General features: G+C 46.0%; 6 protein-coding genes across 6 annotated transcripts; 3 read left to right on the top strand and 3 right to left on the bottom strand.

Annotated features, from left to right (window-relative positions):
- Positions 1-81: 81 nt before the first annotated feature.
- On the top strand, positions 82-1,049 carry EDB91DRAFT_1250065 (uncharacterized protein; the record flags this gene model as incomplete). The annotated part of the gene is made up of 4 exons (XM_041323183.1): positions 82-156; positions 212-397; positions 459-608; positions 723-1,049. 4 exons carry the CDS (start codon positions 82-84, stop codon positions 1,047-1,049), a joined length of 738 nt encoding a protein of 245 aa, XP_041175629.1.
- Positions 1,050-2,039: 990 nt separating this feature from the next.
- On the bottom strand, positions 2,040-3,568 carry EDB91DRAFT_1250064 (uncharacterized protein; the record flags this gene model as incomplete). Its single annotated transcript, XM_041323182.1, has 9 exons — positions 2,040-2,120; positions 2,177-2,359; positions 2,424-2,573; positions 2,651-2,712; positions 2,764-2,791; positions 2,848-3,037; positions 3,251-3,292; positions 3,345-3,457; positions 3,533-3,568. The coding sequence occupies 9 exons, from the start codon at positions 3,566-3,568 to the stop codon at positions 2,040-2,042; spliced, it is 885 nt and encodes a 294-aa protein (XP_041175628.1).
- Positions 3,569-5,294: 1,726 nt separating this feature from the next.
- Positions 5,295-5,948, top strand: EDB91DRAFT_1250063 (uncharacterized protein; the record flags this gene model as incomplete). Its single annotated transcript, XM_041323181.1, has 2 exons — positions 5,295-5,496; positions 5,545-5,948. The coding sequence occupies 2 exons, from the start codon at positions 5,295-5,297 to the stop codon at positions 5,946-5,948; spliced, it is 606 nt and encodes a 201-aa protein (XP_041175627.1).
- Positions 5,949-6,237: 289 nt separating this feature from the next.
- On the top strand, positions 6,238-9,321 carry EDB91DRAFT_1250062 (uncharacterized protein; the record flags this gene model as incomplete). Its single annotated transcript, XM_041323180.1, has 11 exons — positions 6,238-6,410; positions 6,467-6,663; positions 6,722-6,910; positions 6,961-7,098; positions 7,181-7,326; positions 7,374-7,779; positions 8,422-8,511; positions 8,565-8,970; positions 9,016-9,166; positions 9,215-9,250; positions 9,298-9,321. 11 exons carry the CDS (start codon positions 6,238-6,240, stop codon positions 9,319-9,321), a joined length of 1,956 nt encoding a protein of 651 aa, XP_041175626.1.
- A 172-nt stretch (positions 9,322-9,493) lies between these two features.
- Positions 9,494-9,992, bottom strand: EDB91DRAFT_1055621 (uncharacterized protein; the record flags this gene model as incomplete). The annotated part of the gene is made up of 2 exons (XM_041313938.1): positions 9,494-9,760; positions 9,813-9,992. Coding segments are annotated over 2 exons (447 nt in total), but the record flags the coding sequence as incomplete, so codon positions are not given.
- Positions 9,993-11,654: 1,662 nt separating this feature from the next.
- EDB91DRAFT_1250060 (uncharacterized protein) lies at positions 11,655-12,701 on the bottom strand (the record flags this gene model as incomplete). Its single annotated transcript, XM_041323179.1, has 2 exons — positions 11,655-11,963; positions 12,030-12,701. 2 exons carry the CDS (start codon positions 12,699-12,701, stop codon positions 11,655-11,657), a joined length of 981 nt encoding a protein of 326 aa, XP_041175624.1.
- Positions 12,702-13,312: the final 611 nt, after the last annotated feature.

Here is a 13,312-nt window from a genome sequence, read left to right as displayed (position 1 = left end):
TGTTGATATATTTCCGAGTTGTGTTGAAAATTTTCATTGGCTAATCCCTGGGAGGTTCCCACCAAGCTGGCCTGTGAGAAGATGCAGGTGATTTGGGATGCGATCTTTCCCCATATTGCCCACACAGTGACAAGCCTTAGTTCAGTCTACTACATTGTAAGTGCGCTCAATTTTATTAACACAGTACTAACTTAGATCTACTTCAATATAGGCTGTCCAGCGAGTTGCCGACTCCTACCGCAGCAACATCAGCTCAGCAGCTATCGCAATTGTCATTGCGTACCTTGAGTCTCAGGACTCGCTGAGGGACTCTGATGACAATCATGCAGAATTCGCGGAGTATGCACTCAGCAACCTTCGATTCTTATACAAGAAGGCGAATGGTGATGACAAGTCTGTATGTACTCCTTCCATCTCGATCAATTCCCGACTTGTTGTTGTGCTAACACTTAGCGCAGGAATTCCAGGGCCTTTATCAAGGTGCATTTGTTGTGCAAACCTTCAGTGCACACTTCACCACAACCCGTGGTGCCCGAAAGATACCTGGGGTAGACAAGCCAGGTGTACTAGCAAATACTGCTGGGGGTCTCGTATTGTCGTGTGCTGCGGTAAATACTTGTCATCTTATTTATTCTCGAATCTCATGAACTGACAATTTTTATTAGGTTGAATGAGCTTTAACTCTCTGGTCTACTCGTACTCTCACCATCAAAATGGTTCAGGCGGCAAAGAACAAAACCAGCATTTCTTTGCCGAAGACGATGAATCAGTCCACTGGCAAGGTGTCCTGTCAGCAAACAGGATTCAACGACATCTCCTGGGGTACATTGACATGTGCCTATGTGAAGGCTATCATGAAGAACCTCTGCGAGGACAAGTTCGAAGTCATTGTTGCATCTGCCATGGAATTTTCGAAGAAGAAGAGTTGTCCTGGTGATGATGTCGACAATGCTGCCATGGAGGATGACCTTGATCTGGATGAGCGCACTCAGCTGGTGGACATATCCGACACCGAGTCTGAGGGAGATGACGGCTCTGATGTGGAGTAGGAGCCATGATGTGGCTTGTGCATTCCTCCTTGAAGCCGATGCCAGTAATTCTTATTTTTTCGTTGTTATTACTACTGAGGCTAATGTTTAGGGCTACTAGTGCTACTGCTGCTGCTGCCGCCGGTGTTAATATTTCAACCAAGTCTTCCTGCCCGGGCCATCACGTGTAAATGAGCCTGACTCGTTTCTTCCAGTTTTTCACTGTACTAGTACTACTACCCTTTCCTTCTCTAGCAACTCCAAGTCAGAGACTTAGAAAGCCGCTGCTGCTGCTGCCATCTCAGGCTGGTGATACTATCATGGACCTACCACTACTAACTAGTTGAAGTACTAGCCTATAGCCTAGTACTATGTTCTTGCACAATGCTAGTACTACTGCTTCACCACATGACTTGAATGGATGCTTTCTCACCGCTTGAAGGCTTCTTACTACCATGCTGCTTTTGGCTTATCTCACTTTCTGTCCTTAAAGGTGCACTCAAGCTCAGTCAGGACCACTCAGAGAGTAGTAAAGTAGTGAGAAGTACATTAAGTGGTCATTAAGTGGTGTGCATGCAATAGTAAATAGCACTAAGTCACCCATGCAAAAGTTCAGTTGTCTTTGACTTAATATTGACTTTTGAAGCTTTGGAGCCTGAAAATATTTTGAAACAGTCTTCCTGCTAGTAGTAGCCTTAGTAGTGCTATTACCTTTCACTTAACTTGAATAATAAGCACAGCAATCAGAGGAGCTAAGTCACATTCATCTGAAAACCCTACTACCTTTCACTTAGCTCTGATAATAAGCACAGCAATCAGAGCAGCTAAGTCACATTCATCCGAAGACCCTACTTGGGGCAAGTCACAATCCCCTTAATGTTTCTTGGCTGAATCCGACTTAAAATATTTATTAAGTGATGCTAAGTTGATCTAAGGTTCATTAAGAATTTTCTTGATTTTCCTGATGCGCTCGCTGGCCTTGAAGATGCCATTCAACATGCCAACCAATGTTCAATAGATCCCGCCGTACATGTCTGAGTTGAAGTCTCGGTCGAATTTTTCGGAGGAGTACTGCATAATGACGGAGCACACCTTGAATTGTGGGATTGATTAATACATATAACATACCCACAGCAATTAAAACATACCGCAGCGCTAGCAAGTGCCACCATCACGACAGGAAGTTCAACCTCGTCAGGATGATCATCAATTGTTGATGTCAGATGATCATGCCACTTTACTCCCGCTGCAAGCTTGTCGCTGAATAAAGCATCCTCAATGGTGTCCAAAATCACCAGCGCTTGAAACGGTTTGGTTCGGATAGGGTCCCCCTGTAGTGTATGAAGCCACTGGCATCAGCTCAAGCATAGAATAGACGATAAAGGTATTACGAACCTTCACGTTCACAGGATAAATGTAAGCCTTGTTTTTGAGAAGGTCTGCGACCCTCTCATCAGCACCTTTTGTGAGACCATAGTGGCTTGCCACATGTGCTTGTGCAGCCTTCCTGACATTCCCGCGAATGGTGCCAATATGACCTTCAGGCTGCAAATGATGAGATGACGGTAGTAAACTCAAGCCAACATGATACACATACCACGGAAGATAACACACGTACATACTTCACATCCTTTGTAAGCCGTTTTCTCACAGCTGAATGATGAAGCAGTGCTCAGGCTGCTGTCTACACGAGAGTGTCAATTAGTACTAGTAGGAGGACTCAGATGTCACATACCATCATTACGTGGGGTAAATTGAGGCTGCTATGCGAATAATCAAGACACTTGGATGTAAAATCATTGATGACAATAGCACATACCTCATAGTCAAGGGTGGCCTTCAGCTTGTCACCAATGAGTCCCAGAATACTGTCATCATCTGATTCCTCAATTTTGTCGTCTGACTCAGCTCCAAAATCAGATATGGCACCATTGCTTCCATCAACCTTGAAGTCATCTGAGTCAGACTCAAAAAGTTGCGCTGCTGGCCGTGTAACACTGCTCTTCTGTCTGTTCGCAGGGTCAGGTTTTTTTTGTCCACTATGGCATATTAGTGACAATATACAAAAGTCTAATCAAACTTACAAGTTCATGCCTGCTTGGCGTGATCAGGCTCAGCTGTGCTCGATGCGGCCCGCTTTTGTGTCTTCTTTTCTGACATCCAAACTGTAATTTTGCTCAAGTGAGTCAGAAGATGTAGCTTGACTCAGACAGCTGGCGCACCTTGATTTTTCAGTGCTGTGGTCTTGGATTGTCGGGAAGCTCCTTAATGCCAGATGATCAGGCCATCAGAAAAACAAAGCGAGACTGATAAAACCATGATGTACGACTCGGAGCAGATTCAGGAGTAGCGGCGGCCTCCACACGCCTCTTCAGCTTGGCAGCACACATTGCAGCAGCCTTTTTGGTCGGAGTTGACATCAAAAAAATCTGATAGAGTGAGAGCAAGAGATCAGAGTCAGAATTGAGTTGGTCGGATGCGCAACTGAAAAATTTGACACTTACAAATTTGGACTTCGATGTTCCGCTATATCCCGACATACACTTCAAGCACTACAGCCACTGCAACATGCCAGTCTGTGATGGCTGCGGTTGCACGTTTAGTGAGAGTGGGTACTCACGTCACCTCACACAAACCAGAAATTCTGCCTGTGTCAGCATCTATGAGGACATGCACAACTACATACCTAGCAGTCCAGGTCACTCACCAAAGGTAGTGTCGGTATTGGTATGGTTGTTGCATAACAAGGTTTCACGTGCCCTTTATGATGGTGAGAGGCAATCCAGCATTATCCCTATCCGCAATATTCGACGCTCTGTCCACTTAATACCCAAATTTGGGGCAGTGGCTCCATGTGAATGGACTACGAGCAATGTATTAGATCAGTGTAGCACTTTTTTTGTCAACAGCTTCACTGACCGAGATGCATATGTAACTGTATTTTAGTTACATGGTATACGGAAAATACTAGTACTGCCAGTACCAAATAACTTTCCCCAACTGTAGTGAATTCTGGGGCCCTGCTAACAATTGTCTGAATTTGTTGAATATTGGATCTTTTTATCGCACATTTGAGAAAACAGTACACGGTTTTCCACCTTTGATCAAATTTGATCAAATTCTCTCTAATATTAAAAGGGGGTTTTTCCTGATGAATAGGATCTAGTTCTGCACATTTACAGTGCTCCTCTTCAAGTTTCCGAAGGTAATACAAGATGACCATGCTCCACACAGCAAAAGAAATCCCATTCAGTACAAAGCACATCGACAGAACGAGAATAGCGCTCGAAATACCCACTGGATCACCACTGTTGAACTCATTATCAAGGTCATATTGAAGAAAGACTGTGGGGTGTGTACTCGGATAGAGGTGATGTGTGACCGACTAGATCGCATAAGCGAATTGTTCACTCATGAATAATAGACATACCTTTCCAGCTGTACAAGGTGCAATGACAATGATCGTAAGACGCATCAATGGACCGAGGATGTAGTGATTTCACCGGTACCAGAGATGTCATGCGGTAACCGATTGTGAGCATACTTCACTGGTGAACACTAGCGTCTGGGAGGATGCCTGCAAGTTTACTCAAAAGTCTTTTGGACAAGAGAAGCAAGCATAGAAGATCTTACAGCACTAATAGTGACCTGAGTGTTTGACGGTTCACTTTTCAGCTTTACCACATTTCTGTGATGCGTCATTTGATTGCTGTCTGTTCTTGCAGTATTGCACATTGCTCATATATTCAATCTCAGCAATGGACGGAGTCACTGAAATGTCCTCACAGGCTAGAAGCACATCTTTATTGAAGACGCCTGGTCCATGACGTGTTCATCCCAACAAACAGAGTTCTCATTCTTCAACCATAGAAACAGCAGTCTTTGTCATATGTTTGTAAGTAGTCAAGACTGTTGTCCCTTAACCGTTACACCAAAAGGCAGTGATAATGAGAGCTCATGCTTCATTATCTCGGACAGTATTTATGCTGATTATGGGAACTCACACAGCACAAACGCGAGAAATACGGTGCTAGGATATTTTCTCACATTTTCAGATTTCCTCACATTTTGGTGACATGTTAACGACTTCAAAATACCAGCCTGAATATTCTTAGATACATTTGAAATAAACCATCATTTCATGCTGGTAAATAATCACGTTGTAAAACACATGACGTCAACGGACGCCGACATGCGCACAAATTCGCCTAAGTCCCATGCTGTACTTTTCGAGCACGTCCCAGTCATCCTTGAGTATAACTGACCATGTTGACAGGACTTCGCTTCAAGTGCAACTGTGCACGCTGCTCGCAGCATCCTGACGGATTCACGTACCAGACAAAGCAGGTTGTTGTGAAACATACAAAGAAGTGGCCCCCTGTCGCACAACCATTGGCAATCCGGGATCCTACAACCAATTTGTCCAGGCCATCTGAGGGTACCGGCATCAACCAAGAGAGACTGCAGGGTTGATTGCCAACGGTCGAAGAAAATGAGTATGACTTTAACTTTATAGATGACAACATACCCGGGCCTGCAGGCGAGCCATATGATCATCCAGATGATCCAGTTCCTATCCCGCATCCAAGAAGACACCAAATACCTGGCAACCAGCTGCTTCAAGACTTCAATTTCCGTGCAGTGGCATGGCCTGATGTGCGAGTGCCCGGCAGTGATCAAGATCAGGAGGATTGGCCGTCCCTTGTTCCACAAGCCTTCCAAGAACGTCCGGGTGTCCGTCTTGCCTACCTCAACACAGTCATAGCGAACGTCTTTGGAAAGCAGAGCATCCAAGCTGCAACGGACGCTCTCAACAATCAACTAAATTGTATGCTTCTCGAAGGTGTATTACCCGAGCATCCATGGCCTGTCCGTCCGTCATCTCTTGAGCGCGAAGCGTCAACTTGGCATCGATCCTGACCAATGGATCACCCAATACACCATATGCCCCGACTGCTGGAAGCATCTTACACCCAATCAACTCAAGGAGCTTCCGTCTCCCGAGTGTACTGTTCCGGACTGCCCAGGAGTATTATACGATGAACGTACAGATGCGAAAGGCAAGTGTATCCGGATCACAAGAAAAATAATGCCACATGTATCCCTTATTGGAAGCCTTTGACGGATGTTTATGTGACCCGGTTTTGCCAAATCGATTCGAGACAGCCAACAAGACCAGCCACAACGAAACAATGACAATGACTATGTCATGACAGACATTCACGACGGCACACTGTGGCATGAACTCGAGATGAACACTGTCCATGAGATTGGTGAATTAGGTACCGTCTGTGACCGCCCTCAAGACCTGGATAATGGACCGACAGCGACAAAGCTTACCAAACATCGATATGGCCTGCATTTGACCTTGAATATTGACTGGTGAGTTCAAACCTGTCTTATTGTGCGTCTTGAACAACTACTTAGATATTATGTAGGATGGGAATACTTGAAAATCAGCCGCATTCTAGTGGTCCCATCTACTATGCTATAAATGACCTGCCACGCAATCAGCGATTCTTGCAGGTCAATGTCATATGCGCTGCAATTATGCCAGGTCCAAAGGAGCCAAACATCCAGCAAATTAATTATTGCTTGGAGCCCTCGACTCGTGAGCTGATGGACCTCAAGAACGGTACGCAGTCATGATATAACTCATTGTATGCTCACTTGTATTGTGTTATTATACTCAGGCGTGAAAATGGACGTTCATGGAGAGGAAGAAGCGGCAGATGTGTTTGCAGATAACGAGGTCCTTGCATGCAATATGCCGGCTTCACATAAGTGCAACAGAACGGCTGGCCACAGTCATGATTTCCATCTGTGTGCATTTTGCAACGCTGACGTTGTCAAGATCAATACACCAGAGGGTTACAACAATAGTAAGCAAACACTAGCATTATTTTTCATGTGGATGATACGTGGTGGATAGCATGGTCTGCAAAGGACAATTTTCATATGCTCCATCAGAGTTTTTACTCCAGGGATGCCGGTCCTGCTCGTCAAGAGGCAATCTTGAGGGATCATGGTGTCAGATGGTCAATTCTCAATCTACTCTCTGACTGGAGAAGTTGGTGCTCGACTTTATGCATTGTATCTTCCTTGGTACGTGTTTTCTTCTTGCAAGCACTAATACTGATGGCCTGTTGAAGGCATCATATCACATCTATTTATGCACATACTATTCGGTGGATATATGCTATCAGGAATGGGTGGTAACGAGTCACCAAAACATCACTTCGAAGATATCATGAATGCCGTTAAATGGCCCAGCCATGTAACTCAATTGCTGAAAAATGTATGTTTACCCACTGTGATTGTTGATTTACATTGATTCTCGATCAGCTAGGTGAAAATCAATCACTCAAGAAGGCAGATGAGTGGTGTCGTATTCTAACAATCACCCCTGTCATTCTCTGGTGGTCTTGGAGGGATGCTAACGACGAAATACCAAACTCGAAGCCTCCTCTTCCACCCAACACCGTTGCCCCGGATTTCTCGTGTAACCAGCGCTTGTTGTATCAAGCCATACTTCATCTTTGCATGGGAGTCCGCATTCTGGCATCCCACTCAATCTCAATGGCTCAGGCTTGCACTGGTCAGAGCTTCCTAGCCCACTACTGCCTAGAATGTCTGCAGCTTCACATCCCACTCACCATCAACCATCAAGCTTCCATGCACACAGCTGACATGATCAAGAAATGCGGTCTGGTATATGGCTGGTGGCTCTTTGCGTTTGAGCGGTTCAATGGTATGTTGGAACGTGTTCAGCATAACAGTGTTATGACCAACGTTCACCAATAATGATGAAGGCGAGCACACAACCACTAGGACTCAGTCAGAGAGGATAGTGAACAAGATGGTATTGAGCATGAACGTCTAAGTCACTACAAGCGTAGGAAACAAAGAGGTTAAGTCTAAGGAGTACTTACGCTAACTAACCTACTTATATACATAACATTGAATAGGAGTCTGAAAGAAATCAGCCAATGAGAAAAGAGTCGTACGATACTGCGGATGACTAAGTATGACATCATGATATATAAGCGAATGAGTAATACGGCAACTAAATAGAAACCCAAGCTCCGACCGGTTCTTCTTTGGGAAGCGAGATTGTTCTAGCCCATGGAGTAGGGGAGCCAATCGGAGAAACCATGGGTGATATGTGAAGAGGTGAAGGTGTGACAGGGTGAAGAGTCACATGACCGGTTCAGGTTCTGGAAGTAGCCAAAGGGAAACCGAGAAATGAAAAATGGTTCATATTTGGAATTCATGACAAACGGTCACGATGGAGGACAGATCGAGTTGACTCTCTTGAGGAACTGGGTCCAAACTCATCTCATTTACGAGTATCTTCTTGCTCTTCCCACTGACACTCATTCTTTCGAATGAGACCAAATTAACCGCATCATCAAGGTACAAGCTCAAGACCGTGGAAGTATGATGACACAGATAGCAGTTTATCAGAGTGAAGCTGCCAAAGGTATGTGTTTATTTTTCGCACCAATCTATCAACTGATGCTCATTTTCCATCAGACAATGTTAGGCTACCACTCCGTACTGCAAAATTGATCAATCTCCATACATACGGCTCGCCTCAAGGAGTATTCTACCCTATTCTCCTCCAGTACTTTCGCTCTCTATGGCCTGACCTGAACCTTGTCGGTGATTTATCATGCGATAATGACACCCCCTTCTATGCAAACAAGGTAGCTCGTGCCCTCACGTACATTCGCAAGGATGGCATTCGTTATGGCTGCACCATGAATCAACGCACGCACTCCAACTCATCTGCATTCATATCTCAAGGTAGAACTCGTGTCCCTGTGCAGATCATGGCACTATTCGTGGTCGGTGTTCTCGATGTCATTCCTCATGTTTGTGCGGTGGTGTGGAGATTAGTTTTTGATGATAACATTCCCGCAATGCCGTGGGACCTCAAGTAAGGTATTTCTTTTAGCAGATACCAACACTCATCTCTTTTCAGCGCATCTACACTTGGTATTCATGTCTCCTATGCTGAACTGGGCCCTCAGGAAGTGATTCCGGTCTCATGGATCGAGTGCCCACTGGCACTGATTCCAGTGTACTCCAACATCATCAAAAAGGATCTATGGATTACCATCTCGTTTGACCATGTAAGTGTACAAATAACTCTTGTGTAACAGTCTCAAAAAAGTCTACAGGCAGGGAATGAACCTGAAGACTATTTAGAAGACGAGGTGTGCACTTTTCTAGTCACTGAATTCATAATCTGACTCTGCAGCAGGAGGCAGCTCATGAGCTTTGCTAGTACTCACTACTGGCTGTGCTGGAGCGGGCATACTCTCTCGTCCCTTCCCCTTGTCACTCATCACCTTTGATTTTCCTTTACCTTTTTTTGTCCCAGTTTCCTTCTTCTTTGCCTCCATCTCCTCAATTTTCATGCGCTTCTTCAATGCAATCAGCCTCTTCTGTTCCTTGACTCACTTCTGGCCTGCCATCGTCTCCTCAGGATCCTTCAGATCTCCCCATGCACGCCCATTATCCAGGATGTAACTAGGTGAGTCATACTTCTTGTTTTCTTCTTGTGCGAGCCACTCTGCTGATATCATCCATTGATGCGCTCGATTTTCGATTTTCTTGGCGGCCAAGACAGGAAGCTCTTTCGGATCGCCTTTAACACGAATGGTGAAGTGAGGAGGTTGGTTTGGGTCTAGCGCCTCATCCACTGCAGCCAAGAATTTCACCATCTTGAATTTGTTGGGCGTGAGTGTCAATTTTGCCGGGTGTTATTGGACTTACAATATCACTCCGATATGTTCCAGCATGGGAAACAAAATGTCTGGTCTTCTGTCCATGCGCGTTGACCTCGTCTTCATCTTGGGACATCAATGATTCGGTGAGTGCTGTGTGATACTTCTCATCTCCAAACTCTGACCCTTCGGGCAGGTTCTCAAATTTTCGGATATGAACTTCAAGTTTCTATAGTATACAGGTCAGTTATGATATTTATAATATCAATATGAAGACTTATGCCTCTTGCACGACTCTGTAATTTAGACCATGAGGGTTTTGTGACTGTTATGGCCAACTCAGACACAGGAGCATTGTTGACTGTACCTGCCATTGCAGTCGTGTTCACACCGGTATGGCTGCACTTTTTTTTCTGTAATTCTTGATATTTCTTGACAACATGTTCATGCAGATCCTCTTCACTTATGTCACAAAGAGCGGGACCGCTGCCAGCGCAAACGGTAGCTGTTACGGGAAAGCCCGGCTTTCCAACAGTGCACTTGATAGGGTCAATCCTGTGTCCGCTTCATGGAGCACCGAGACGATGGAAGACTGAATGGAGGCTGTCCATCCAGAATGACTGACTAAAGGTTCAAAGAAGAAGCTATAGTCGTATATCACAAGTGAAGATCAAGTTAGAGAAATACATGGTCTAACTACAGTGGTATATATAGGTATCGTCCTATGAGTTCAGGGTAGGCTTGGGTAGCCAGAAAGCGTCCCAACTAGGTAAGCGTCTATGTGAGTCATAAGGACTCAAAGATAAGAGTACTGGTGTGGGGAATTCCCCCACTGTAGGTGTAAAACCCCATCCTTTCCGCATCGTCTCACATCAGTTCCGTGTATTCTGCACATTCCGCATTTCCCGCGCATCGTCCGATGGGTTCCGCATTCCCGCGCATCCTTCGGAACCCGCCCGCACTATCCGATATTCCCGCGCATCATTGGACAACCTTCGCATGTCCTGTCCCCATCCTTCCAGGTCCATTGGTACACTGTGTTCCTCTTCCCGCTGTTCCTAACGTTATCCAGATCAAACTGACACATGCCCTTATGGCACGGACCCCTATTCCGGAGTATTGCGCCCATGTGCACTGCCTGCCTTCACTTCCGCTTCCTGAGAGACTTACTACCTGTACCTCAGTGTTCCTTAAAAATAATCTTCCCTTTAAGTAGTGGTACTCAGGGCTTGGGGGTATTGAATTGAATCCCATCTTTTACCTTCCCACTTTTCCTTCACCTTACTAGAGGATCGCTTTGACTCATGCCCACTATCAATCTAACCTTGTGATATACTTCCTTCGACTTCGCCTGCGAGTTCCGACGAATCAGTACGTTCCGCGCTTTATCTGTTTGAGTTCCGTTTCATTCCTTTCCATTCCACTTGAGTTCCGCTCGGGTTCCGCTTGTTCCGTGCGAGTTCTGCTTGTTCTGCTTGTTCCGCATTTTTGCGGATCCCCATCCTACCTGCGGGAGGGTTGATTAGGGTTGTTTAGACAGAGACTAGTACTCCCCAGTAGCAATCCCCTTTAGGGTTGAACGCACTTGTTCCCAAGCGAGGCAGCAGGCAGCAAAGACCCAACTGTGTAGTAGATCGATTTCTCTCTGCTGCACTTGTTGTACCCACACCGGTTCAACGGTAAGGGTCCAGAGTATGGTACCGGCACAGTGGTAGGTGTCCAAGTCAGATAACACTATCTGTCATGATAAGCGATAGGATAAATGATAGTCGCTACCAGTGTATCGGTAGGGGCGATAAGGGAGAAGCGTGCGGCTTCTATTGATCCCGGTCTAGGTCGGTTCCAGAGCTGTTCTGCTCCAACAGCTGTCATGCTGTGCTCTGCAGTTTAGTCACGTGCCGGTGATGTCATCTGTCACGTGTTGTGACGTGGTTGTGACAGCGACATTTGGTGGAGATGATAGGGGTCTGAGGGTCCCTGTAACAGTAGCACCATGCTGACGAATGTAAGCAATGACCCGCAGGATATTGGCGTGATTGTCAGAATGCTGATGAGATTCTGTCCAGTGGAACTGCATCAAATGATTTTGGGTGGCAGGATCAAGCGGCCAGTTGTCGTCGTCACTCAGGTATGGAGGAAGAACATCGGCAGTGAGCTTGGCGATTCCCATCAGCATCTGAAAAATGATCCGAACAACTGCCTGCAAACGGTGTAGTATACTGGTTAGTACTGCGGTGTTCCCTTTTAATTCTACTGATCTGCGAACCTTTAGACCATTATCTCCAAACACGAGGGCACTTTTTTCGATCTTCTCGACATCTCTCTCAAACTCTTCATCACTCTCAGCGCCGGCTGCTTCTCCTCCATCAACGCGACTCTCGATACTTGCGACCATACTGGCAACTTTCTGCTCGAACGACTCCTCCAAGCTCCTTATCTCGGCTTTCATCTCATTCCTCACAGCTTCGACGTGCTGAGCACATCTCATCTCCAGTGCACAGACTTCCTGTGTGTGTTGCAGTTCCTGATTCTCCGCAAGATCTAGTCGACGGTTGATAGTTGCCATCTGGCTTAAGACTTGCGACACTTTCAACTTTTGAGACCCGCCATCGGTTTCTGTCGAGGCGCTTGGACCTACACTCCCAGAAACGCTGGCAGAGAGTCTGGGATCAACGACAGGAAGGACTGAAGATGGGCGCTCAAACTCAGGACAGCGGGAAGGCACTAGTGTCGTGGCTGGAGCAGATACTGGACGACCACCTGGCATTCCTCCAGGACTGGGACCACCTGGGTACACACCATGTGCCTCCACACCATGTGCACCAACCATTCCGCCATATGGATGGCCTGCTGGCACGGCTGGAGGACCATATGAAAGAGGGGTCGGAAAGTTGAAGTTGTATTCGGGGCTTGACTGCATGGGACATTGTGGGGGCATTTAACGTGTTGTTGCTCTCAATCAGCCTGTCCGCCTTATCATCAATGTGTCCTGTATCACTCTTCTATATAATTGAGCTTGCTGCATTGGATCCCGAAGCGCGATGCATGTTTTCAAGCTATGTCGAAGCGTGATTATATAGCCTGCGGTGAATGTATCTATGTAAGGAAATTTTGCGTAAATTGTAGGGAAAATGTAAGGCAAACATGTCTTAGATTCCATGCAAAGTCTGTGACTTCTGGCAAATTGCCCGACGAGAAGATCTAACAGAAAACATCGTGATATTTTCGTGAATTTTCACACTTTACCCACATTTTACCTACATGGTATTTCGTGTGTTTGTGCTGTGTCAGGTAAGCCACCGGGCTTACAATGTTGTGATATCCATGCATCGACAATGTTATTTTTCTCACTATCATCACTTTTCCTTACCCTCAACTCATTTTCGTGTCATACCAACCGAGGACAGGATCAATCACCTGTTGTGCATGCCTGGTGCGGGTGCTGTAAGTGCACACACCTCTCAGGCATTGGCTGCTCCTGAGCCCCTTCAGTGAATTCACCCATCTCAGACGGGCAGCCGGGCGTGACAATGTACCAATAGAGACGGG

Source organism: Suillus paluster (genome assembly GCF_016628075.1).
Source record: "Suillus paluster strain FC165 chromosome Unknown EDB91scaffold_39, whole genome shotgun sequence".
Lineage (NCBI taxonomy): Eukaryota > Fungi > Basidiomycota > Agaricomycetes > Boletales > Suillaceae > Suillus > Suillus paluster.
The sequence above is the reverse complement of the archived record's forward strand: the minus strand, read 5'-3'. Positions and strand labels throughout refer to the sequence as shown.